This window comes from Lepidochelys kempii, chromosome 9, assembly GCF_965140265.1.
Source record: "Lepidochelys kempii isolate rLepKem1 chromosome 9, rLepKem1.hap2, whole genome shotgun sequence".
Taxonomy (NCBI): domain Eukaryota; kingdom Metazoa; phylum Chordata; order Testudines; family Cheloniidae; genus Lepidochelys; species Lepidochelys kempii.
The window spans coordinates 76719600-76745678 of record NC_133264.1 but is presented as its reverse complement, the minus strand read 5'-3'; the positions used below and the strand labels follow the sequence as shown (position 1 = coordinate 76745678).

The following is a 26079-nucleotide window of genomic DNA, read 5'->3' as shown; positions in this document are numbered from 1 at the left end:
CTATAAAACACATAGCCCAATTATGGACAGTGTTGAAATATCACTCCAATTAGCTTGTTAGGCGATTAATGTCATAGTAGGCAAAGTCTGAACTGACTGTTATGCATTCTAGTTTTACAGGTGTACTTGCCTGTTGTATGCTGTCCCCATTAACCATATGAGGTAGAAGTGGCACTTCATTCATTATAGGTGTGGCTTCTAATGGTGGTGGCTGGTCGGCCATCATGGCTAAAATGACCATTCGTTGACAGTGTTGCACATCAACCACCTGCTGAAATGAAAACACGGAATCAAGATTAGGGTGCTATTTTTATTTTAATAACTTTCTTACTAGACTCATTTTTACAGAAGTTTGCCCTTCACATGAGGTGTCTATCAAAACTTTGAAAAGAAAAATATAGCAGCTTTAGCAGCGTAGATTCTCTTCTTCAGAAGAAAGATTTTATATGAATTGGTTCCTTTACTGACACCACTCTCATCAACTCACTGACATTTTAAAGTCCTAAGAACAAAACATCAGACTTCCTTACTCCACAAAAAAGCAATTATCCCAAAGAGGTTAAAATCATTTCAATCTGAGACAAAAAAAAGTTACTACAAGAGCCACTTTCAAAATCACTGCAACTTAAAAAAAAAAAAGAAAGCACAAATTATTGTTAATTCCAAGGATATTTAGTAGTTTTTAATCTGAAGCAATATTTATTGGGTGTATCTGTAGGCCCACTACATTAGACACACTAAAAGCCCAAAACATTTTCTTGCATGTGATGCTAAGGAACAGACTTGTGCCATATAGAACCTTACTTCTGCAAGTAAGTTCCTGAAATTCACTGTATGCATCTTTAAACTGAAAGAGCACTATCACATAGAAATCAGAAGTAAATACAGGAACTCCTCACTTAAAGTCGTCCCAGTTAACGTTGTTTCATTGCTGATCAATTAGGGAACATGTTGGTTTAAAGTTGTGCAATGCTCCCTTCTAATGTCGTTTGGCAATCACCTGCTTTGTCCACTGCTTGTAGGAAGAGCAGCCCATTGCAGCTAGCTGGTGGGTGGTTGGAACCAGGGTGGACCGGCAGCCCCCTAGCAGCTCCCCCCATCAGCTCCCTGCTCCCCTAAGTTCCCTGTGCAGCAGCTGCCCTACAGATTATCAATTGCCAGCAGTTCAGCTGTCCCACTGCCATGTGCTGCTCCCCTAGACTCCTGCTTGCTATGTGTGTTGGGAGGGGGGGAAAAAGGAGGGGGGGGCTAATGTCAGGGTGTCCCCCTCCCCCCACTTACCTCATCTTTCATAGAGCAGGGACACAAGAAAGGAGGCAGGGAGCTTGCGCTGGCAGCAGCTGCAGTTCAGCTTGCTAATCTAATTAACAAGGCAGTGTACTTAAAGGGGAAATGTGCATCTCTCTCTCTCTCTCACCCACACACACACAGTGTGTGTGTCTGTCTGCCCTCCCTCCTTTCCTGCTGCCTTGTAGAGTGTGAGAGTTAATCCTTGATGGCTCAGCCAATTGCTAGTTCATCATTTAGCAGTAAGACATTCCCTGGGAAATAATCCACCCCCTGATTCCTCCACCTCAACCAAACTTCACAATCATCATCATCACTGTGTACCAGTATTAAATTGTTTGTTTAAAACTTAGTGTGTGAGTGTGTGCGTGTATGTATTAGTCTTTTGTTTGGTGAAAAAAATTTCCCTGGAACCTAACCCCCTCACTTACATCAAAAAGTTAGTATAAAAATTAACAGCAAGAAAGACTACTGACTGGACTGGGGTAGCCACATTGGAGAAGGGAAGAGGAGTGCTGTACAGTTCTGGGGTCTCTACTGTATATTTATGAAGTCTAATGTGCTGCATAGGATAACAGGATACAGGAAATGCTGTATTACATTTAGCTGATATTTCTTTCTCCCTCTCCATCTTCTACAATTTAGACAGATTACTACAATGCGAGTAATTTGAGTATTTCAGTTTATTAAATTATTAAATCAGTGTATAATAGTAAATTCTCTTTTAGTCTGCTGCATCATGCTCCATATTGGGGAAAAATGATTCCTGTGATTATTTCAGAACTTAATGCATTTACACCACAGTAGCAATGGTGGGAGCACTAAAGTAGAGTGACTGATGTAGTTTTTGTCACCGTGCCATCTAACCCTGTTCAGAGCTGCTCTACAGTGAAGGTGCGAGAAATCCCTGAAATCCTTGGTGTGGACAGGGTCAAAGAGACCCTCAACATCTAACTGAAAACTTCCCTCACTCAGAGGAAGTTCTCACGATAATTGACATAGTAGTAGTTTTAGTTCAAAGCTACTGTAACTTCTCAGCATATTATGAAATATCAAACACTACCAAATACAAATAAATAATGTCACTGGACATCAAACACCTTTTAGCTATGCTTTTAGCAAGGGCATTTTAAGAGAACAAATGGGACTGCACAGGTGTGAGGGCAGAAATTGTCCCACGAAGTTTATTTTAAGCATGCCTACATTAGTAAGTTACTTGCTTCCTGAATAAAATAATCATTCACTCAATGATATTTTTGATCTGCTGCAAACAAAAATGTATTGATATCTGATTGCATATAATTATTCCACTTAAAATAACTGTATTTTAATGTTGCCATTAGCAATCCTTAAAGTAAGGAAGTCACATGGCTTACACTGTACAAATCCTGTTTTTAGTGGTTTAAAGATACGTCATTAAAATTATTCATAGCATGAATTTAGCATACATGAGTCATCCAAAATTTTGCAAGACTTCTTTGATCTAAGAATAAGTCATCTCAGAAGATGGAAATAAATACTTAACAGCTAAGAAAAAACCCTTAATCAAACAGCATTCAAATAATTAATAAAAATATCAAATTGCAAAAATATGTATACAAATTATCCTAACACCTGCAACTTCAAATAAATATTTAAAGTTTCTATCCCAGTCTCAAACTTCTAAACATAAAATAATGTATCTAGGGGAATACTGCAACCTCAAGGAAATTTCAGATATAAATATTACTATGTTGTGGCAGCCCTAATTCAGAATGCTCTTATGTTTGAAGGTGTACTTCTATTGACAATTTTTAAATGCTACATTATTGCAGCATGAAAGTAATCAGCATAGTAAAATACAAGTTTTCAGCCTTTACTCCCTCATGTCCTGTGGTGTCCCAAATCAATTTTTCTGATTATATACTGTATATACAAAAAGAAAAAGGAGTACTTGTGGCACCTTAGAGACTAACCAATTTATTTAATTTGCCAGTGGGCAGGGCCTGCTGAAATTCCTCACAGGGTAATTAAGGAACCAGTGAAAGCAATCTTGGAACTGTTAGCAATTATCTTCAAGAACTTATGGCGATAGTTAAGGTCCCAGAGGACTGCAGAAGGGCAGCAATAGTAGTGCTGATCCATGTGTCTAGATTTGACAGATTGGTGATGAAACTTCCTCTTAAGGTCAGGCATGCGGCGAGCAGAGGGTAGCCCTGGAATTCTTCAAGGTATGGAGGGACTCATCCGTCTTTTATTGAAGAGGTGCGATTAATTGAAGAGGAGGTCCTCCATGTTATTCTGGACCTCCCTAGGGAACCCTGATGCATAGAGCCATGACTCCTTGTGCATGACTAATCTGATGCTAAACAGGAAAACTGTTAAAATTATTTACAAACTAGATGATTCTTATTTAGTAAAATGAAGCCAAAGCTGCGGACACTAAAGATTCCGATCCAGACCATGTAGTGATGAGAAGGAACTGGAGAGAGAGTATCAGTCCTGCTCTTATCCCCTTGGTCAGAGCATGATGTGAGCCAGGGTGCATGCACAGACCAATGGACAATGCTTTCAAGTTCAGTGGTTCTAGGCGCATGATGCGCACCAACAGGGACCATCACTCAAAGAAGAAACTTTACTTTCCAAAACTTCAACCCCATTTGTCATTGGTGGGATATGCTATTTTAACAAAATTTATTAAATAAGTCTAGCTTAGTCTGTTGGCCAATACTGCAATGAAATAGAGCAATAATTTAACTTGGATATTAAGCTAATAATTTATTAAGTTTTGGTTCAGTAAAAATTAGTTTTTGTAAAGCTTGGGATAGCTATTTGCACTGAATAAATCCACATGCCACCCTTTTACTATTAGTAAAAGATGAACTAATACACAAATTCCAAAATTATGATTTAGGTCAACCTGAAGCAGGAAACTAACTCCATCTGAAAGCATCATGGATTGCGCTATTTTGTAGTTTTCTGAGTTACAAAAGCATTGTGACAGTCTGTATCCCTAAATTCATCCTTTTTACAACAAAGTAACTGATTTTGTACAAAGTATGCCTTGTGAGGGATCATTTGAAAAACTCGATGTGCTGATCATTATTGTTCTGATAAAACAGGTGTGGCAACACTGCACATAAAAGTTAAGATATTATTGAGACATATTCCAAGTTTAGAAAAGCAGGCACAAACCAGTCCTCAAAGACAAAAGGCAAACTGACACCACAGCCAGGTCTCAACATAATCAAATGGACTATCACCTGGTTAAGCAGCCATTCTTTGATAGAAGAAGGGTGTAAATGAGAAATTTACATTTTGGCAATGGAACAGCTGGAGGTTCCCATGCAAACAGACTGTATCCTGAACCTCAGCTGGAGATGATTTTCAAAGAGGAAAATAATTATAAAAGGTGAGAACAGAAGACACAAATCATCTCTCCCTTTATATCTACTCACAGCAACCACAACACCTGAGGTACACAGGAAACAGGTTGGGGAGAGATCCTGGCTGGAAGATTCAGCCAGTAAAACAGCTAGAATGTGTGGTAAGATTAGACTTTCACTTAGAAATCACATAGCTTGTTAAGTTAGGTATTAGTTTGCGTTTTACCTTTTTATTTCTTTGTAACCAATTCTGACTTTAATGCCGCATTACTTGTAATCACTTAATCTATCTTCCTGTAGTTAATAAACTTGTTTTATCTTAACCAGTGCGTGTTTGGATTGAAGTTGGTTGGGAAACTCCATTTGAGATAACAAGGGTTGTGCAGATCATTTTCTCTTAATGGATTTTTTAGGAGCTTGTATTGTCCAGGAGGGTAATGGGCAGCACAAGAAGCACATTTCTGGGGAGAAGTCTGGGACTGGGAATTTGCTACTGTAGCTCTGTAATATAATTCAGGAGTGGCTGGCTAGAGCACTCAAGATACCACCGCTGGGAGTAATTCACATGCTAGAGGCTGTGTGAGAGCAGACCAGGAGTGGTTGCTCTCATAGCAAAGCAGTGTAAAAGGCACCTCATTTTGGAAAATTGAGGAGACAGTTGTTCAACAGTCCAGACTGTACCCTAGGGAATGTCACAAGCATATTCTGAGAATTAATCCATGGGCAGTAGCTACATTTTCGGGGACTTTGTCACCGTACAGTGTAGGTTTTCAAGTCAGCATGCAATTTAACCTGTTAATTTTAGTAAAATTAGCTTTTACAAATGCAATTCTCGCCAGATTCATTTCTCCACAGAGGTTTCCAAATGATGTTCTAATTGGAGGATCTGTTTCCAAACCTCTGTTTAGTTGGAGTATGATTTAAAAGTCTGGTATAAGATGCACTCTACTATTTTTTAAAATAAGAAACAAAGCTTCTATATTCTTTTGATACTCATAAGAAATTCAGAGTTTTGATTTATTCTGCCAATCTGCAGTGCTTCCCACAAACAAGCCATCAACAGTACTGTTTTGGTAACAGAATCTTAAAGTCAGTAGAACATCAAAATGCATCATTCATCCCTAAAAGTAGTTATTCAAGTTATTTTCAGTACATATTCTTTTTAAACTTTAGTAGCTGAAGTTAACTGCATACAAAATTTGGCAACTGTGCTTGAAAAGTGAAAAATAGTAAAATGCAATTAAATTAATTAAATATTCTAACTTTTGTATCTAAGTATCTTTGGTTCTAGTAGACTTTATTATTTAAAATACAACAACTGAAGAAACTTGGTTATGTTTGCATTCAACAATACTTTAACAAGCATCAGCAAGCCTCACATTTTTGTTTCAACTTTGTGTAGTAGTTCATTTAACTCCATGGATTAAGTGCACTATAATACGTACGTGTTTTGATCACACGTTTACTTCTGTATTATGCTGCTTTGTTCTAATATAGTTTTCAGTCCCTTTGAACACTGGCATTTGAGACTGCCAGCCAAATTAACACTTAGGAAGATTCTCCTACAGCCTCCCAAGAGCTGAATTCTAGAATACTGGATTACTGTTTACACAGAATTGAAGCAGCTATGCTTAGATACCCTATGTGTTGTATGCACAATATATAAAGATCCATAAACTTTCATCTCACACTACTAGAAGATCATGTAAAAAGAAAGTAGGTAAAAAAATGTTTCATATTTAAACTTTCCCTCAGAAGTACACTTGAGCAATTCAATATTCTGATGGTATAATTCAGGTAATCATATTTAAAAAGAAAAGTTACAAAAGAAAGCAACATTTTCCATAGAAGACTTTGTAATAGAGACTGCCTCAGAAAAACAGAGAGAAGTCTATATGACTAGCTTCCCACAAAACAAATACTGTATATAACATTAAGAACGAGGAGTACTTGTGGCACCTTAGAGACTAACAAATTTATTTGGGCATAAGCTTTCGTGGGTTAAAACCCACTTCATTGGATGCATGTAGCATTGTGACTGACCTCATTTCCAGATATAGGAAAAACGCAGAGACGTGACAGCTGAAACACCAACCTTCCCTTCTCTCTTGCTCCCTGTAACACGCTGCGACAATTATTATGGATTCCCATTGACTTTGGCTCAGTATTACCAAGTGCTTCAATGAACACAAGGAGTCCGAAAGTGTGTGTGGGGGGTGGGGCTATATAAATAGGAAAATGTAGCAACCAAACAGATAACAAGAAATGGTTAGCAGTGAAGTGACACTAGATCAGCGGTTCTCAAACTGGGTCAGGACTCCCTTTTAATGGTGTTGCCAGGACTAGCATTTAGACTAGTTGGGCCTTGGGGCCAAAGCCCAAGCCCCACTGCCCAGGTCTGAAGCCTAAGCCCAACGGCTTCAGCCCTGGGTGGCGAGGCTCAGGTTACAGGCCTCCCACCAGGGCTAAAGCTCTAGGGCTTCAGCTTTGTGTCCCGTCCCGTCCCCCCGGCCCGGCAGCAGGGCTCAGACTTTGGTCCCCTGTCCTGGGGTCATGTAGTAATTTTCATTGCCAGAAGGGTGTTGCAGTGCAATGAAGTTTGAAAACCCCTGCACTAGATATTATTTCCTGAACTATGAAATTCTTTACTTAAGAACATTTTGTTAAAAAAAAATTAAAAAGATTTTTAAAATATATTTTACTTCAATCAAAAAGTAAAATGTATATGCAATATTAATATACAGGAAATGGTAAATATCAGACTTTTACTTAACAGATGGCATCTAAGCTTAATAGGCAGTGTTTAAGATTAAGGGGGAAAAAAATCAAACAATCTTTTGCCAAGTAAGTTGTTAAAACTATACCCATTGGGATTGTATAATGGAAATGCCATCAAAACAAGAAGCTAAGATATGAAGTCATTATTAGTTTTACTTGACAAGACATTACACCTTATTTTATGCAAAAACTTGCATTTGTTTTCAACATATAAAAAAGTTCACAACTGGTATAAAACACTAACAGCATGGCAACAATTTACAACAATTAACAAGTTTATAGTGAAATCTCCTAAGAAAAGCAATGTGGACATTATAAAGTCACAGGCAGACTTGTAAAAGCAGAGAAAATCCAGTCATTTATATTCACAGCTTAATGGTCTAAAGAAAGTAAGCACAGCGAGTTTTGCATGAAAAGAAGTGACAACTAATAAAACAAATTGGGAAAAACACTCCACAGAAAAGCAGCAGTGCTTTTTTTGACAGCTGTTTTATCAGGGCTGGTACTGTATTTTGAGTCAGATTTTTCCTGATAGAAAAAATTTTACTAATTTTTATGAACATTCATGCTACTTTTGAGTAATCTACTTTTATCTTAACACCTGAAGTAAGAATTCAGCATGTACAAGGCTCTTAATTAGTAGCAGTATCTACTTTAATGTAATTGGAGGGGGAAGGAAGAGAAAGCAAATTAGCATGTTCCAAGGAAAAAAGGTTGTTTATACTCAATGTCTGTATGGATTTTTTTCCTACAGTCTTGTATAAATCAACAAAATATAATTGCCTTTTGTTGGACTCAGATGCTATATCAATATTTATTTCTGGATTTAATACATTTTAGACCCAGTGACTAGGACTCACATCAAAATATTTTCCCAGTACCCAAAAGTCTCCCCAGAAGGGCATCACATGTCCTTGAGAAAACCATAGAACTGTGTTCCAGTGGGTCTCAGCAGACTTAACGTTACTGGCAATAAGTAATACAATTCCACACACATATACATAGTCTCATGTGATCTATTGTGATTTTTATTTTGTAAAGAAACAACAGTGCTGGCTCAGGACCTCACTAATAAAAGGCCACCCTCAAATCTTTCATGTTGGCTCTGTCTAGTAGGTGTCAAACTTTTCAAGCACTTCAAATGATATTTAAAATGAGATGCCAGATAATTCAGACCCAACATTTAGGATCTGCAAAAGATTTTTCACAAACACTAAAAACAAATTTCTGAAACAGTAAAGAGACTTCCTGTTAAAGCATAAGTCTCAAGACATGAGCATGATTAACCAAATCAGATTTAACTGTCCAAATAAAGTAATGAGCTGAAGCTAAACAGAATGCATAAACAGTGAAAAATTAATTACAGAACCACATAGATTGCTAGAGTGATCTGTATACATCTTAGATTTATTATAGTTAATACTTTTTGTTTTTATCCCTAATTTTGAATTTCCTGTCTTTGAAAAAAAGAAAAAAAGAGCAATTTAAAGGTACTTCAAATGTGCCAACCAAGAAATACTCATTTGAGTTCACCCACCAACAATAACTGTCCTTTCATTGCCACTTGTCTTCCACTTCCCTGCAGAACAACCCCACTAAGTGCAACGTTAATTCTTTCATGTTGAACATATGAATTCATAGATTAAAGCTAGATGAGGCCATTATGATAATCTAGTTTGATCTCTTGAGTAACAAAGGCCTTAGAATTTCATCCAGCAATTCTTTCACCAAGCCCTTAACTTCAGGTGGAACAAGAACCTAGCTTTTACACAGACATCAGATCTTGATTTAAATAATGATAATATGGTATTTATCTCTTTGTTTGAGTAAAGTTATGGTGAGAAGGAAAGAAAGAAAATCTGTCACTTTTACATCCAGATAGCTGAGAGAAAGTTTAAACTCCAGTCTGTATTTGTAATGTGGCGACTCTAACCTATTGGGAGGCTAAAAGAAGTATCTAGCTCCTTGAGTAGTGGGGGACATGGACTGGGTCTTGCATGGATCATGTGTAGATGGGAATAAGCAGGATGCGGTCTGTGGGCTGCAACAGGGGTGAGGAAAATAACGTCTGCAGTCCTTAATTAAAAGCAGGGAAACCACAATTTTCATGCAGATATGTAGAGTTTATCTTCGGTAGCTGGAATCTGGCTGAAAAAAATCAAAAGGCCAAATTTGCTAAGGGGTCAGAGATACCTGGTATTGGTACCTCAAATACTTCCAGATTTTCTAGATATTTCTGATTTTTTGGTGTACAATATTTTATATTTCTGATTTTCCAACGTGTTTCCTCTGTTCCCAATAATTATCATGTATATTAGAACGAATTTAAAGATGGTTAGAGCTTTTTATTTTTTGGAAAAAAGCTTCTTATAAACTTTGATGTGTGAAAATTTTATGTAGATGAAATTGCTACATTTGAGGCAGACAAAGAGCTGGGGTTTCCTGACTCGCTTTGGGACTCTACAGGACACCTTGCCAATTCCTACTGAGGCGTCCTGACTTCTGAGCACCTTAAATCTAGTATTACCTGCCAGTAGAGTTTATGACCTCTGGAGTTTACAGGTTCAAACACCCCACACCTGCCCAAGCCATGGCACAACTCCAAACTTAAAAAGGGGAAAAAAAAAAAAAAAAAAGGCAAAAATCAGTCTTCAGTGAGAACAAAAGAAGAAATTCGGAGTTACTACAGAGCTGGCTATTTTGAGATAGGAAACATTTCACAAACTGACAGGTTTCAGAGTAACAGCCGTGTTAGTCTGTATTCGCAAAAAGAAAAGGAGGACTTGTGGCACCTTAGAGACTAACCAATTTATTAGAGCATAAGCTTTCGTGAGCTACAGCTCACTTCTTCAGATGCATATCGTGGAAACTGCAGCAGGCTTTATATATACACAGAGAATATGAAACAATACCTATTCCCACCCCACTGTCCTGCTGGTAATAGCTTATCTAAAGTGATTTCCAGCACAAATCTTGGGAGACAGGCCAGTCCTTGCCTACAGACAGCCCCGCAACCTGAAGCAAATACTCACCAACAACCACATACCACACAACAGAACCACTAACCCAGGAACTTATCCTTGCAACAAAGCCCGTTGCCAACTGTGCCCACATATCTATTCAGGGGACACCATCACAGGGCCTAATAACATCAGCCACACTATCAGAGGCTCGTTCACCTGCACATCCACCAATGTGATATATGCCATCATGTGCCAGCAATGCCCCTCTGCCATGTACATTGGTCAAACTGGACAGTCTCTACGTAAAAGAATAAATGGACACAAATCAGATGTCAAGAATTATAACATTCATAAACCAGTCGGAGAACACTTCAATCTCTCTGGTCACGCGATCACAGACATGAAGGTCGCTATCTTAAAACAAAAAAACTTCAAATCCAGACTCCAGCGAGAAACTGCTGAATTGGAATTCATTTGCAAATTGGATACTATTAATTTAGGCTTAAATAGAGACTTGGAGTGGCTAAGTCATTATGCAAGGTAGCCTGTTTCCTCTTGTTTTTTCCTACCCCCCCCCCCCCGATGTTCTGGTTTAACCTGGATTTTAACTTGAAGAGTGGTCAGTTTGGATGAGCTATTACCAGCAGGAGAGTGAGTTTGTGTGTGTATCGGGGTGGGGGGGATGTGAGAACCTGGATTTATGCAGGAAATAGCCCAGCTTAATTGTCATGCACATTGTGTAAAGAGTTATCACTTTGGATGGGCTATCACCAGCAGGAGAGTGAATTTGTGTGGGGGGGTGGAGGGTGAGAAAACCTGGATTTGTGCTGGAAATCACTTTAGATAAGCTATTACCAGCAGGACAGTGGGGTGGGAATAGGTATTGTTTCATATTCTCTGTGTATATATAAAGCCTGCTGCAGTTTCCACGATATGCATCTGAAGAAGTGAGCTGTAGCTCACGAAAGCTTATGCTCTAATAAATTGGTTAGTCTCTAAGGTGCCACAAGTCCTCCTTTTCATTTCACAAACTGCAATACATTCCCAGTTTTTCAATCATCAGTCAGATCTCAGACACCCTGTTGTATCACTCCAATCTTAAAATATTTCTCCTGTGCCACAGGACCACACATGAGAAGTTTTAGGCAGACTGGTTTATTTATGGCAAAATTAGAGAGGGTGTTAAAAATCAAGCTTTTAACAGAAGCTTAGTTACAATTTTAGTTCTGAAGAGACCACCACCTCTCCATAACACTAATTTGTTCAATGCTCTTATGTTTTTACTACATCTTTGGAAATAATCCAGAATGATACTCAAGTGAATTTTTCTACACCCTGTCGTGTATAAAGTTTGGCTTCTAGCCAAAAAGCCACCACAAGTTGAATTGACAGACACAGAAAATATTCTTTAGGGCTTACCCAACAAGTAGGTGCAGTCAAACATTTTCTGTACTTACAACTGGGAAAAATACTGTATAATTTAGGCCTGTGTTCTCAGGCTGGGAGACCTCAGTGTTAGGAAAAAAGGATAAAGTTAACTCCAGAGACAGAATAGAAGATGCTTTACAAAAGAGACTACACAGCTTTATTATATTAAGTACATTCTCACAAGAACCCTGTTTAACTTGTTCTCATCCTCCTTTAATACCCAAATAAGCAGCAGAATGCCACAGTGATTTATGTTAGTGCTACCTGCAAGATGCTCCTGTGCAGAATTACTTTCCATATGACAGTACCAGAAACTATATGAAACACATGCTGGCCATAGTTTGAGAGTTTTACTGCTGCTGCAGTCATATAGGAAGCGCTACTGCTCAGAAGCATATCCAAGATAGCAATTATGAACATTCTTTTGTTGGAGGCTTTTAAACAAATGGCAGAGTACCTGGAGATGCAGAAAACCACAACAGCACAGAGAAACTTTTGTTATTGCTTTTTAACGGTTCTTCCAAAAACAGTTTCCCCAGGTAATATACAGAAAGAAGGATTGTGTAACAAATCCTTTCACAGGCCACGTTCCAGACTTTGTACCAGCATAAAAGTTGTGTTGGCACCTTTCTGGAAAGAACTATGTTTAAAAGCTGTTTTTGTTAACTTGATTTCCCTATAGTGTAGACAGGACCAGAGAAACAATATCAGCAATGGCTTTGGTACTAGGAAGACTCCCTTGCATTTATAATATGTCCTGGACATTTTTTGAGAGCTCCAGTCCAAGGAAATTCATTTGCAATCATATAGATTCAAAGGGTTATCCTTTTACTGAAGCAATTTATAAACCTCTGCAGGGACTGAGTAAATAAGAGCTAGATAATATTGCTTTTGACCAGTAGATCTCAAAGTGATTTACAATGGAAGTACCACCATCAGATGGGGAAACTGAGGCACAGATGCAAGATGATGCTGAAAGCTTATTAGATTTTTTTTAGTTAGATTTAGGTGGTCAGTTGACTGACCCTACCTTTGCCACATCAAGGATCACCCCTGTATATTTTAACTAAATGGTTATTTACTTAGTATAAGGCTCATATATACAACTTATATAATACAAACATCTATTATATTGCCATTTGGGCATGCACCTAACTTCCTAACTGGAAGCAGCGGCCAGTACATCCCTCGGCCTGTGTTGCTTCCGGCAACTCCCATTGGCCTGAAGCAGCGAATCGCGGCCACTGGGAGCCACGATCGGCCAAACCTGTGGACGCAGCAGGTAAACAAACCGGCCCAGCCCACCAGTGGCTTTCCCCACACAAGCGACGGAACAAGTTTGGGAACCACTGCATTAGGCTATGGAGCATTCTGATGTGACTTCTGAGGTCACTCTCTTCTGTTTAATAAAGTGGAACAACTTCAATAATGGAATACTTAAGTATTATTTGGGCCAGAAAAAGAGTTAGAATGACTATAGTTTAGTGGTTAGAGCACTTATCTGAGAGATGGCAGATCCCTGTTCAAATCCCTTCTCCCTCTCAGGAGGAGAAGAAACTTGAACTAGGAGTCTCCCACATCCTAGGTGGGAACCTTATCCACTAGGCTAAACATTATATGGGATCTCCTCCTCTGTCCCCCGCCTCCACCTGTTTTGTATGACTTTGTCTGAGGGGTCCCATCTGCTAGGCATGCTCAGAGGCTGCCTACCAGATCAGGCCCCTGCACAAGACTTGGGCAGCCAAATGCTTGTCTTTCCCAGTTTATGAATCGCTCTTGGGTTTAGGCAGGAGATAGGTGTCCAGGCGCCTATAGTGAGACCGCAGCCAGAGGTGAAAGTAAGCCGGTACGCCCCGGTACAGCGTACCGCCAAGAGCCGGGGTGCCGAACCGGGGTGGATTCCCAGGTGCAATTTAAAAGGTCTGCAGCTCCCAGCAGCAGCTCCCTAGGCCTTTTAAATCATCCTCAGAGCCCTGCCACTGCTTCCCCAGGGCTCCGGCAGGCTCCGGGGACAATTTAAAGGGCCCGGGGTGGTAGTGGCGGCTGGAGCCTTGGGGAAATGGCGGCGGGGCTCCGGGGATGATTTAAAGGGCCCAGGGCTCGGCCGCCGCTACTGCCCAGGGCCCTTTAAACCGCTGCCAGAGCCCCCGGCTGCCGCTGTTACCCCAGGGAGGGGGAAGGAGGCACTTGCCGGTACAGGGTGGGCCGGAGCTGGCTCTGACCTCCCCCAGCCCTGCCCCTTCCACTTGAGGCCCCGCCCCTTCTGGGACCCAAAGCCAGCCCCAGCCCAGCCCTGTACCAGTAAGTCCCTAGACTTATTTTCACCCCTGACTGCAGCATGGATGCCCAGAGGAAAAAAATTAGGCACCAAGAGACTTTAGAGGGAGTTTTGTGGATCGTAGTGGTATCTGAAAATGGGATTTAGGTGCTTAAGTACCTTTGTGGAGCCCATCCTTAGAGCACAATACTATGAAGGAGCCAAGTGGCTTCTGAAATGCGCTATTCCCACTTAGGTCAACAGGAATTAAGGATACTCTACTCCTTGCAGAATTGGGCTCTTAGAGTGTTTAATTCTCCAACTACAAGGAGCAATGGGATTAAGATGTTTTCCACCTACAGGTGTTTTTTGTTGGTTTGTGTGCGTGTTTAAACAGATGAGTGCACAACAGTCTGTTTCTTTCCACTTGCTGGGAATACACAGTGTTTGGCATCAGCTAACTTGTTCAGTTAATGCTGTCCTGAAGGTATAAAGCATGAATTCTTTAAACACTTAGTAAATTAAACTTATTTAACACAATTAAAGGTAATTTCTTACGTGAAAATAGGCTAATTATATCTCAAAGCATTGCTCTGGATGTTTAGGGCTTGAAGGAATCCATTTTATTTGTATGTTAACACTGTACTTTGAAATCCTACATATATATCTCATATCTAAATCTGAAAAAATGGCCTTAAGAATTGCAGGAAAAACAGACAAAACCGTCCAAAGATAAACAAATGAATGACTTGGGCTAGAAAACTACAGATTTACGTTGCAAAGGCAGAGCCATTGCTAGAGACAGAAAGTGAGAATGAAGAACCCAGAAAACAGGGAACAAAGACTGAAAATGTCTGTAAAAGACTTCCACAACAGCTGAAACAATAAACACAGCATTGGCTGAGAACACTTAGAAAACTGTTAGGCTGAATGCTTTGCACCTAAAATTAAAGCAACTCTAGACAGACAAGACAAGACTGTAAGCTCTTTGGGGCAAGGACAGTCTTTTTGTCATGTGTTTCTACAGTGCCTAGCACAAGAGGATCCCAGTCCATGACTCCTACCCCAATACAAACAGCAGCAGTAACACGTCAGACCCTATTCAGTCACCAAAAAAGCAGCAGGTTTTTAACCTCTTCCAGAGGCTACAGGTTTCTGCAGCAAAAGCAAAATGTTTGGATGAATGCTGATCCCTTATGAGATCTCAATAGGAGCTGCATGTGCTCAGAATTTCTGAAGTCCAGGTTACTTACATAGGTAACTAACTTTAAGCACCCATGTTTGAAAAATTTGACCTTAATGGGAAAAATAGTGAATTAGTAATTTGTTTCATTAGAAATACAGGTAAAACTGAATCCTTTCTAAGGTAATTTGCATTCAGAAGAACCAAGTGCTGCTCACTCAGTGAGCTACCAGCTCTTTCTTTAGTACCTGGGGAAGAGGTAGCCTTTTGTCTGAAACTAAACAACCCAATATATTGCTTATTAAGCCTGGAAACAGTCTCAAGGTAATGAGTACGTCTAGTCAGACTAACCCATTGTACAGAAAAGACATGGAAGTGCTTCTGAGGGTTTCTCCTGCACTAATGAGTGATTAACTTGAAGACCCAAGTGGCAAGGTACCAAATTCAAGTCCACGAAGTGGCTGATTTAAGTCTACTTTACCTTATGGAGGATATTAATTTGGGTTGAGTATTTGAGGATTAAAAAGTTATAGGACAAGAAACTTTTGAAAATGCTTTCAGATGAAACTGTCAAATATGTAAACTCAATAAAAAGTGAACAAAGAGAAGCAGCAGTCTAATAGGGAACAATGAAACATACAGATCATTAAAAAAATATCATATCCCAGGAAAGGTTCTCTATTAAGAAACTGGTGAGACCAGTCACTTCTTTTCCAACCCAACAAAACAGCAGTAAATACAGGGCTTCACAGCTTTAATACAATCAGGAGTTTGTTTTCAGGCCTCCATCTGCACTAAAAAAGCAAAAGTTGTTTTCCGCTAGCTCTGAGTCAGTCTGCTTATGGGAATCAGAAATGTGCTTGGTCTACAATGTCAATTTATGATTCAGATACAAACTTTTCCAATGTAAGAACTCATTTACAAAGCATGATTTGCTTTAGTTTCATGCTTCAAAATAAAAAAAATTACAGGCCTTGGTACAAATTAAGAGAAATCTTAGTGTTTACTGCCTTGCTACATCAAAACAAGGAAAAAACAAAAACACACCTTTATACTAAACCTCCAAAGGATATTTAAACTATCATGTCCCAGTTTGATTGCCCAGCAAGTCAGTCTAAGGCTTGCTCTTTATACCAGTGGTTCCCAAATTTGTTCCGCTGCTTGTGCGGAGAAAGCCCCTGGCGGGCCGGGCCTGTTTGTTTACCTGCCACGTCCACAGGTTTGGCCAATCACGGCTTCCAGTGGCCGTGGTTCACAGCTCCAGGCCAATGGGAGCTGCTGGAAGCGGCGGCCAGTACATCCCTCGGCCCGCACCACTTCCAGCAGCTCCCATTGTCCTGGAGCAGCGAACCACAGCCACTGGGAGCCGCGATTGGCCGAACCCGTGGACACGGCAGGTGAACAAACTGGCCTGGCCTGGCCCGGCCCGCCAGGGGCTTTCCCTGCACAAGCGATGGAACAAGTTTGGGAACCACTTGTCTACACACACACAATAACTAAAAGGTATGATGTTAAAATGACTTAAACTGGATCAGCTTTGTTTGTGGATGCTCTCACATCATGTAGTCATAACTTTAGTTAAATCAGTGCAACTTTGTGCGAAGGGAAGCCCTAAATCTAACAGTACATAGGACAGATTTATGAAGTGTGAAAGCTTTCCCAATTTTGATTGAATATGTCCTACTTGAAACCTCTATTCTTTATCCGCTTCTCCTAAAATCACCAGAAAGGGAAAATGTTCTTGACAATGACTAAGATTAAGATTTTGTCAGTTATTTTTAGTAAAAGTCACAGACAGGTCATGGGCAATAAACAAAAATTCACAGAAGCCTGCAACCTGCTTGTGGACTCTTACTAAAAGATAACGGGGAAGGGGGGGGGGAGGAGAAGCCTGAGCTCTGTGGGGGGTGGTGTGGTGGGGGGACTGAGAGCCAGAGTCTTGCTGAGGGTGGGGTAGGGGAGGCTGACACAATGGATGACAGCTCCAGGGCCCCTGCCGCCCACATTGGCTGAGAGCCCCGGGGCTAGTAGCTCGGAGCTCTTGGGCTCCCGCTGGCTGACAGCTCCAGTCCCAGCTGAACATGTCATGGAGGTCTCAAAGTCACGAAATCCATGACTCCTGTGACCTTCATGACAAAATCTTATCCTTAACAATGACTGATTTTTGTTTGTTTTTCTTTCCACTTTGGTAAAGATTGAGTGCTAGGAATTGAGAGTGTTGCGCAGAAAAATTGGGGTTGCTGCAGTTCAAACCTAATGTTTAATAGGTTAGTTATATAAAATCTTAAATCTTGTATTTTAAGATACCTATGCCTCAGATAGCAAAAGTATTACTATTTGTTGTTGTACCCACACCAGAAAGTTCATTTTCACAGATGTTCCATGTTTTAACAACTTCCATGGCTGGAGAAACCTTTTAGATAACAATATCAGTGTACAACTATTTAAGACTATCAATGGGAAGAAAGGAAAGAATTAGTAACATAAATAAATAGATTTGAACATACACTTTTGTACTTTTTTTTATCCACTCTACTTAATATTTAGAATCTCTGGGTAGTAAAACAAATAAAAAACCACAACCTTTATAGCTTAAGTCTTTGTAAATATTAAATGCTACCTGATTCCTGTTCAGTCCTTCAGTAATCCTAATTAGAGCAACACATTTACAGTACAGATTAAGCAAGTAGCTGACTTCGCTTAAACCTCCACAAGGCAGAGCCAAATAAACCAACCCCTTTTATAGAGCTATCAGTGTTGAAGATATTTGCTGTAGGGCATTAAATAGCAGCAGATATGTATAATCATTGTGTTACTTTATTTATAACAGTCATCTTAACATCTGGTTTAACAAATGTCTTTCACCTGACAAAGTAATAAAACTACCTAGTCCAAGGACAGTATACCAAGGCATAGCTACCAAAGAGTTCTTAGCATACAAAAATCTCTTTTGTGGGTATTTCAAGATGGCTCTCTCCCTATACAAACACCTATTCATTTTATGGGAGAAGTTAACTATTCTCCATAACAGAAGTACCCCTTCCCAGATGTTTGCTTTTTATTTATCTTCCAGTTTTCCTGCAACCTACCACTCTCTGCCTCCATGAGCCAACTTGTGTTCTCTCTCCAGTTCCATCTACTGCTTTGGAAGGTAATGAAACAAATTATACTGATTGCTCATTTGAATCTTCCCAGAGTAGCAGCCCTTTACAAAGATCAAAATGGCATGTCAAAGTATGACATGTGGCTTTGATGTGTAGCCATTCTACAAGTATCAAAAAGAAAAGGAGTACTTGTGGCACCTTAGAGACTAACCAATTTATTTGAGCATAAGCTTTCATGAGCTGCAGCATCCAATGAAGTGAGCTGTAGCTCACGAAAGCTCATGCTCAAATAAATTGGTTAGTCTCTAAGGTGCCACAAGTCCTCCTTTTCTTTTTGCGAATACAGACTAACACGGCTGTTACTCTGAAACTTACAAGTATCAAGAAATACTACTCACTCAGCAAAAACACAAACATGTATCAAGAACTTAAAATGAAACAAGAAGACTACCATAATTTGACTATCACAATAGCAACTTTGTTTGCTGGTATTTCACTTTAACAAACAGCATGTAGTAGCTGTGATACTTTACTGAAAGATGCAAGTTCATTGCATGCAAGAAAAAAAGTGTGCGTCTGGAGCTGGGGAGAGGAGGGAAATCATACAATTGTACTAGCCAAGAGAATAAAATGCATCACTGTATGCTGTTTGCAGCCAACACTATATATCAAATAGAAGTGCTTGAAAACATATCAAAGGGTACAGTGTTTACAAGTGGTGATACATAAGGGCATATAGGTCTATGGCTTTTTGGTGGATGTTAATTTGTATAGCACTTTTACCAGTGTCTTTTTCTCCCAACATTATCCATTTCTGTGCTTATAATTATTAGAACAGTTAATTAGATTCAGACCCCACAGCAAACATTAGATGACAGATTCAAGACATATTCCTTTCAACTTTCCAGGAACAGTTAAGAAATTACACATGTATAACTATACATCAGAAAGCTCTTTTGCATTTCACAAAAACATTTTATGCTGCAGTCACTTATTTTCCACCCATTAAAAAAAAAATTACTCTAGCTCACTGGTTCCCAAACTGTGGCCCATGCAGCTTATCCTCATCTCAAACTAAAATTAAAAGAGACAGAAAAATCTCTAAATACTTTTCCAATACTATAGATTTTTCATGAAACAATTATTGTAATTTCTTCAGGGATCTTATGGAGTCATAAATAAGAGAGAAAGCAATCTATGAGAATCTTTAGCTTTTCATTGTTTGGACTGTTTTAATAAAGAAACCCTGCTGTAGGTAGAAAAACTGGACATAAAACAGAATTCAGTTTACGCAGATTCATCTTTATTTTTAAACCTGATCAGAACCTTCAATCTCAAAGCTATTTAGAAATATATATATATATATATATATATATATATATATATATATATATATATAAAATCTGAAATGTCATCTAGTTAGTTATTTGATCAATATATTATTACTGATTAGGACTAAATATTTCCTTGTTGTGTGTCAGCACATATTCTGCTTTAGGCAGGTAAATAGATTTTACTGTATATTAACTTGTTTTCTGTATCCAAATGCCACCTATGCAAGTCTCCAGTAAGATAACACCAGGTAGCAAAGAAAGTGTGTGAACCTATTGCCAACATAAACAAGGTACGTCCACACTGCTCCTAATTAAACCGTTGATATCTATTCTGTCAGTCACAATGCTGATTGAAAAAAGTCTATTAAAACAGTTTCTAAACTTATTAACTATTGAATCAATGTTTACGTAGAAACATTTAATGCCCTTTTCTTTCATCTTCTCCATTTATCAGTGTTTAGCTTTTTTCTGTATACTTGCTGGATCATAACTCACCCCTGGAACCTCCCCTGGCTGCAGAAAGCACCGCATACACACACATCCCACTCTGCCATGCTCACTCCCCAGCCACGGGAGGAGGGAATCACTGTGTGAGGAGCTGTTCCTGCATCTGCCCAATTTCCATACATCCAGACCTTCCCCTCCCCATCAACTCCCACCCCCCTACATCTGGACCTTTACCCTTGCAGTCAAACCCCCCACCTCACCAAGCCCCAACCAGCTGCACCCAGACTGTACTGTGATGGGCTGGAGCTCAGGCTCTAGGGCCCTGCAGAGTGGGAAGGTCCCAAAGCTCCATCTCTAGTCCGAGTCCAGATGTCTGCACAGCAATGAAACAACTCCGCATCTTGAGCCCCGAGTCGGCTAGCACAGGCCGGACACATTATTTTATTTCCTGTGTAGACACACCCTTAAAGTTTTTTGTGCTTGATATAATGGAAATATGAATATTGCCATGTGCTCTGTGGAGCCATATAGATGTACTAATACGCCTAGTAAGGAATCTATTTGTCAAAACACATTTCATGAATCTTTTTTGTTATCTGTATTTGTTACATGTACACTTGCTGACAGGTATTTTGAAATAAATTATCAAAATAACACGATATAATCATGCCATTTTCAATAATCATGCCATTTTCAATAACCATGCCATTATTTTGACATAAAATATGCAGAATTTTAAAATATTGTGCACAGAATTTTTAATTTTTTTGGCACAGACTTCCCTCGGGAGTATAAGTTATATTTGGTGTTACAGAATGACTATCTACAACCTTGTGTATTTTTATACATACACACACACACCCCCCCCACATACATGTAATAGCATAGTGTCCATGTTAAGAGCTCAATTATGAAGCTAATAGAGTTTCAGTATTATGTAAGTACTAAAAAATAACTTCCAAGTAATTAAGATGTTCTAGTGCATAATGTATTCTTTGGAAATTAAGGCCCCAGTCATTAAAGATGCTGTCCGATTATTAAAAAACTGGAAAAGATTAAAAATCAATTGATAAAGTTAAGCAGATTTCTTCAAATTTGAATTACCTTGAAAATATTTTACCTGAGAGGGAATGTAAAGAAAAATCAACCATTTCTCTACTTGTGTGGCCTAGAAAATGTATTCTTTGTGCTAGCTTAATAGCTACAAACTAAAATATAACTACAAAAATTGCTCTACTAAAAGCTTTCCAGTAGAAGGTACTACATTCATTGAAGCTTTTAAAAGCAGACATGTTACATTCAAGATAGGGGAAGAGTATTCAACAAATGTTAATGGATACAGTTGTTAAGAAAAATAGAACAAAAATTAAGTACTATACCAAAGTTGACAGTGCCCTTTCAGAAGTATCTAATAAAGTCTAACCAAGTCATTTTAAATTTAAAACTATCTAACTCAGGTTAGTCTACAAAACAAGAAACTGCTTCTTACTTGGAATAAAATAAAGTGATGGATCGGGCACCAAGTTCCAACCTTCAAAGAGTGTGTATGTTAAAAGATTAAAACTTTCTTGCCTTTATGTATATGATGAGGGCCAAAGCACTTCAAGGTCTTTGCAAATGCTGGATTACTAATATGATCTTCTAAAGAAAGTCAATTTTAGTCAGATATACTGATTAAGATCCAGATCTAAATATTGAAAAAAATGAATTCTCAGAAAACTGAGGCAGTTTCCATATCAATCAAGAGAGACAGAACAATAGTAGATTTACATTAAGACTGGAAATAGACTTAGGGCTCTGAGCCAGTGGTCTGTCTATGCTGGTCGATACACAGAAAGGATTGTGTTAGAACCACTGAAAGAATAAATTATCGCTGCTTTTACAATAAGCTCTTCAAGAATGTAATAAAGAGTTCAGTGTGTGCTCCTCACTCAGGAATCCAAAACTTTTCAGTTAAGATCTGGCTTGCAGTAAAGATAACAGCTGAAAACTAACCATCTTGACCTGGGCAAACTTAATCAGAATTTGCCTTATATTGCACACTAGAAAGCAGGTGAAAGAAAAAATCTGAAGTTATTTTGCTGGTATTAACAGGACTTGGAATTTTGCATCAATTACATTTTCTAGTAGCAATAATTTGATTCAGAGACCTGGTATTCGTATTCATAATCATTTGAAATTTAGCGATAAGTTGACTTGTAATTAAAATAAAGATTCCCTTCTGAAGTCTCTAAGACTACATCACAACCTTATTAATATGAGGACACACACCTCCTTTCAGAGGCATATTTTTAAGTCTCCCTTAATTATGTGGAATTAAGTATTTATGGCACAGAAAAGTATCCCCAGAACTTTTCATTCCAAATGTATTTTTTGTAGCTGACTTTAAGTTTTCAAAGTTCCTGAATCACAGGGTCACTAAATAATGGTTGTATTAGAGTTAGAGTTCCAGTTTTCTGAACTTAAAACAAATGCATATTTTTGTTTAGATACAATACTTTATCCAGAAGAATTCCAAAATATTTTTCAAGCAATGTGTATACAGACAACCATATACTATAGGAACACACAATACAACTGAAATGCAGTGACTGTACAAAATTGGTGGGAGTTTGCCAATTGGGGGTGGGGGGGGGCGGGGAAGAGCATTGCCAAGGCCAACAGGACAAACTATCTTATGAAAAGTGTACTGGAATTTTTACTGTCTACACAGTGCAGACAGGATTTGGGTTTTAAAGGTCTCATCAAAACTTTTCCAAAAAATGAATAAAAAAGTCATATTAATATTGACAGACCCACACACAGTCAACAGAATACAAAATGTTACCCCCTCCAAAAAAACAACAAAAACCCAAACCACTTTAAAAAGTCCTACCAAAATATTCTGCTTGACTTTGTTGCAAAGTTGGTTTCAACTTAACCTCAAGAAGGACATAGTGCGTGATCAAGGACTGCGGCAGGAAACACATTTGTGTAGACAGAGTTATCTTTATTCTCTCTAAAAGTGTACACATTGAGTTACTATTCCAAGTAATTCCAACAGTCAATTCTTTGAAAATATTGTTAGGTATAATTGCTGGGCATGACAAGAAATAAGCTATTTTAATATTACTTTAAAGATGAAAACTACTTTGAAATACGCGTAATATCTACAGATATACTAAAAGTTTAATTATTCAGATTCATTGCCAAGGTGCAGCCTAACTGCAGCCCAGGCCAAGATTTTGGAAAAGAAAATCTTGTTGCAACAATCCTGAACCTACGAGTGATCTACTTGTAATAGCTTGTTCCAAGAAACTTTAAGATGGTCTATACAAGGGATCTTTTCACAGAATCTTGTAATTAAAAGTTACAGGTTAAAATACAAGGGAAAATGTTCACTACACTTTCCCCTACCCTACTGAAAGGACGAAACTGGTGGGAGACCTTCCAACTCTGCATTATGAAATATCAGACTAATTTAACCCAATTTAATGACAGGAGATCACAATGCAATGATCGCACAGACTGCAAGACTTGGGACACAGTGAGGCAAAGTTTTGGAAGGGAAGAGAGCATACCAGCTAGCTACTTTTCCAACAGGCACAAAAATTCATATATTATAATTTTAGGTCTTAAGAAATACAACTATTTTTCCTGTTATTCATATTTATCCCTTTTCCAACATGCCCTTTCTGCCTTTTGCTTGAGGCATTTGGAAGGCAGGGATAGGGAATTTTTTTTTTTCTGATAAAGACACTGGACAGCATATAAACTACTACTATTTTGTCAATTTTAGTACATAAATCCAAAGATATTTTATTGGTTTAAAATACAGAAAGGATGGTCCAATGATTAGGGCACTACTCTGGGACTCAGGAAACCTAGATTCAATTCCATGCTCTACCACAGACATAATACATGATCTTGGGCCAATATCTGTGTGCCTCATGCCCCCCACATCTGTAAAATAGGGATAAAGGCACTTCCCTACCTCACAGAGTGTTGCATGGACAAATACATTAAAAGATTGTGAGGCACTCTGATATTGCAGACTTATATAAATACCTAAGATATACACAACCTTGTAGTTCTACTGCAAATTTCATTATTTTCTGTGTCCATGTTAATACTTAGGCTTTGGGCAAAGCTTGCAATGATTTCTGATAAGCAAAATCTAAATGCCATAGAAAGAAAAGGATTTTAAAACACAAAGAAACTGGCTGGAAATTGAAAAATTCTAGTTCTTTTAAAAAATACAACATACACTGACTTCACATAATGTTTCCATCATTCAGAGATAGGAGTCTCAACAGCAAGCTTAAAAACAAAAGATGAACCTATCTTTAGTTTTAAAATCATCCAGGAATAAGAAGTCAGCTACCAGAGAAAGAATAGTTATAAACAGGAAATAAATTCTGAGCTTGAGCTAAATACACCTGCCAGCTATGTATCACCCAGGATTAGTTGAAAAGATTATAGCTATAGTCACTTCATAAAGTGCCTGCTGCAAAAGGTTAGGAAGGAAAGTTGCATACTGTGGGACAGGGGTCCCTGGAGGCCCCCAATCCCAAGCACCAGCACTACACACTAAAGTAACAGCAGTGGCCTTTTGTTAAATGCCAATAATAGGATCACACTGGAAAGTAGCCACAGTAGGATACCCACCTTCACGGCTGCCCCTAGCTGGAGGGGTACAGGGCAGGGGTAAAACACGGTGGCTACTAGCCATAGATCAGATGGCAGGACCGACCTGCCCACCTCCCACCCAGAGGAGAGAGGTTGAGGGAGGTGTTCAGTCTCTATTTGCTGATCACTCCAGTCAAAGGGAACAAGTAGAAGGCGACGTGGCATTTGCAGGCAGCAACGCCGGCTGCCGGAGGGGGTGGGGGGGGTGGGGGGGTGGGGAAGAGATGAGGAAAGAGAGGGACTCCAGACCCTGACCCCCTCCCCGCACATAAATAAACGGAAAGTAGCAGGGGAGAAATATGGGGGACTCCCTGAAGATAGCTCAAAGGGGAGGCAACAGGAAGGCTGGCTATGTTCCAGCTGGCTCCGTATGGGACACACTGGGGAGGAGATGGGGGCGGGCTCGTGGGAGTAAACCCCCTTCTCAAAACGGGGGACCTCACTATAGTCTCAGTCCAGCACCCCATCTGCCTGCCCCACGGAAAAGGGGGAGGAGACAGATATCCGCAACAGGAGAGAAATGTCAGTAACCGCTCCCCCGTGTGCGCTCCCTACCAGCCTGCCCCCCACCTCCCAAGGTCCACACCCTACCCCCCTCTCCCGGTGCCCTCTGCACCCTTCTGTCCCCCACGATTCGCTCCCTGCCCCCCATCCCTCTTCTGCTCTCCCCGCACCCTTCTGCCCCATTTCCCCACGGAGCGCTCCCTGCCCCCACCTCCCGCGTTGCGCCCCCTGCACCCCACGAGCTTCCCAGTAAGCGCCCCACCCCCCTCGCCAGCAGGCCCCATGGCGCCCTCCCCCCGGGCTCCTGGCACCGCACGCACCGCACCGCCCCGGCCGGGGAGCGCCCGCTCTGCCCCAGCCGCCCGACTTCCGCAGTGCCCGGCAGGGAGTCCCTCCGGCAGACAGGCGGGCTGGGGGTAACGCCACTCACCGAGCGGGGCGCGACGCGAGCGTAACCGCTGCCCAACCTCAGCGCTGCCAAGCGCCCCAGACGCCGCCAGACGGCTCCGCCATGATGGAATGCGGGCACTGCGCATGCGCAGCGGGTACAGGCGGCTCCAGGCGTGATAACAAGAAGAAGGGGCGGCCGGGCGCGACAACCAATATAATGACACCAGCATTCCAGTTTTAGCCGTTCAATCCGGCAAAACTGACTCGGGAGGAGGACATTCCAAATGAGAACAACTTCTGGTACCCTTTCTGGGACCCCTTAGTTCAAATAAGATAATTAAAAAAACCCCTGAGATTATAATGGGAAGGTA

The 26079-nt window shown here is 39.9% G+C and overlaps 1 protein-coding gene across 2 annotated transcripts in view; it reads right to left on the bottom strand.

The window, feature by feature from the left end:
- LOC140917667 (fibronectin type-III domain-containing protein 3A-like) overlaps nucleotides 1–25852 on the bottom strand; it is an 86299-nt gene extending 60447 nt beyond the window's left edge. The window contains exons 1-2 of one of the 2 annotated variants that reach the window (XM_073360949.1): nucleotides 25749–25852; nucleotides 131–271 (exon numbers count right to left, since the gene is read on the bottom strand). In XM_073360949.1, coding sequence (XP_073217050.1) covers nucleotides 131–241 — 111 coding nt within the window. In that variant the 5' untranslated portion in view covers nucleotides 242–271; nucleotides 25749–25852. The remainder of the gene's footprint in view (nucleotides 1–130; nucleotides 272–25748) is intronic. The other variant, XM_073360947.1, reaches the window with a different exon arrangement.
- Nucleotides 25853–26079: the final 227 nt, after the last annotated feature.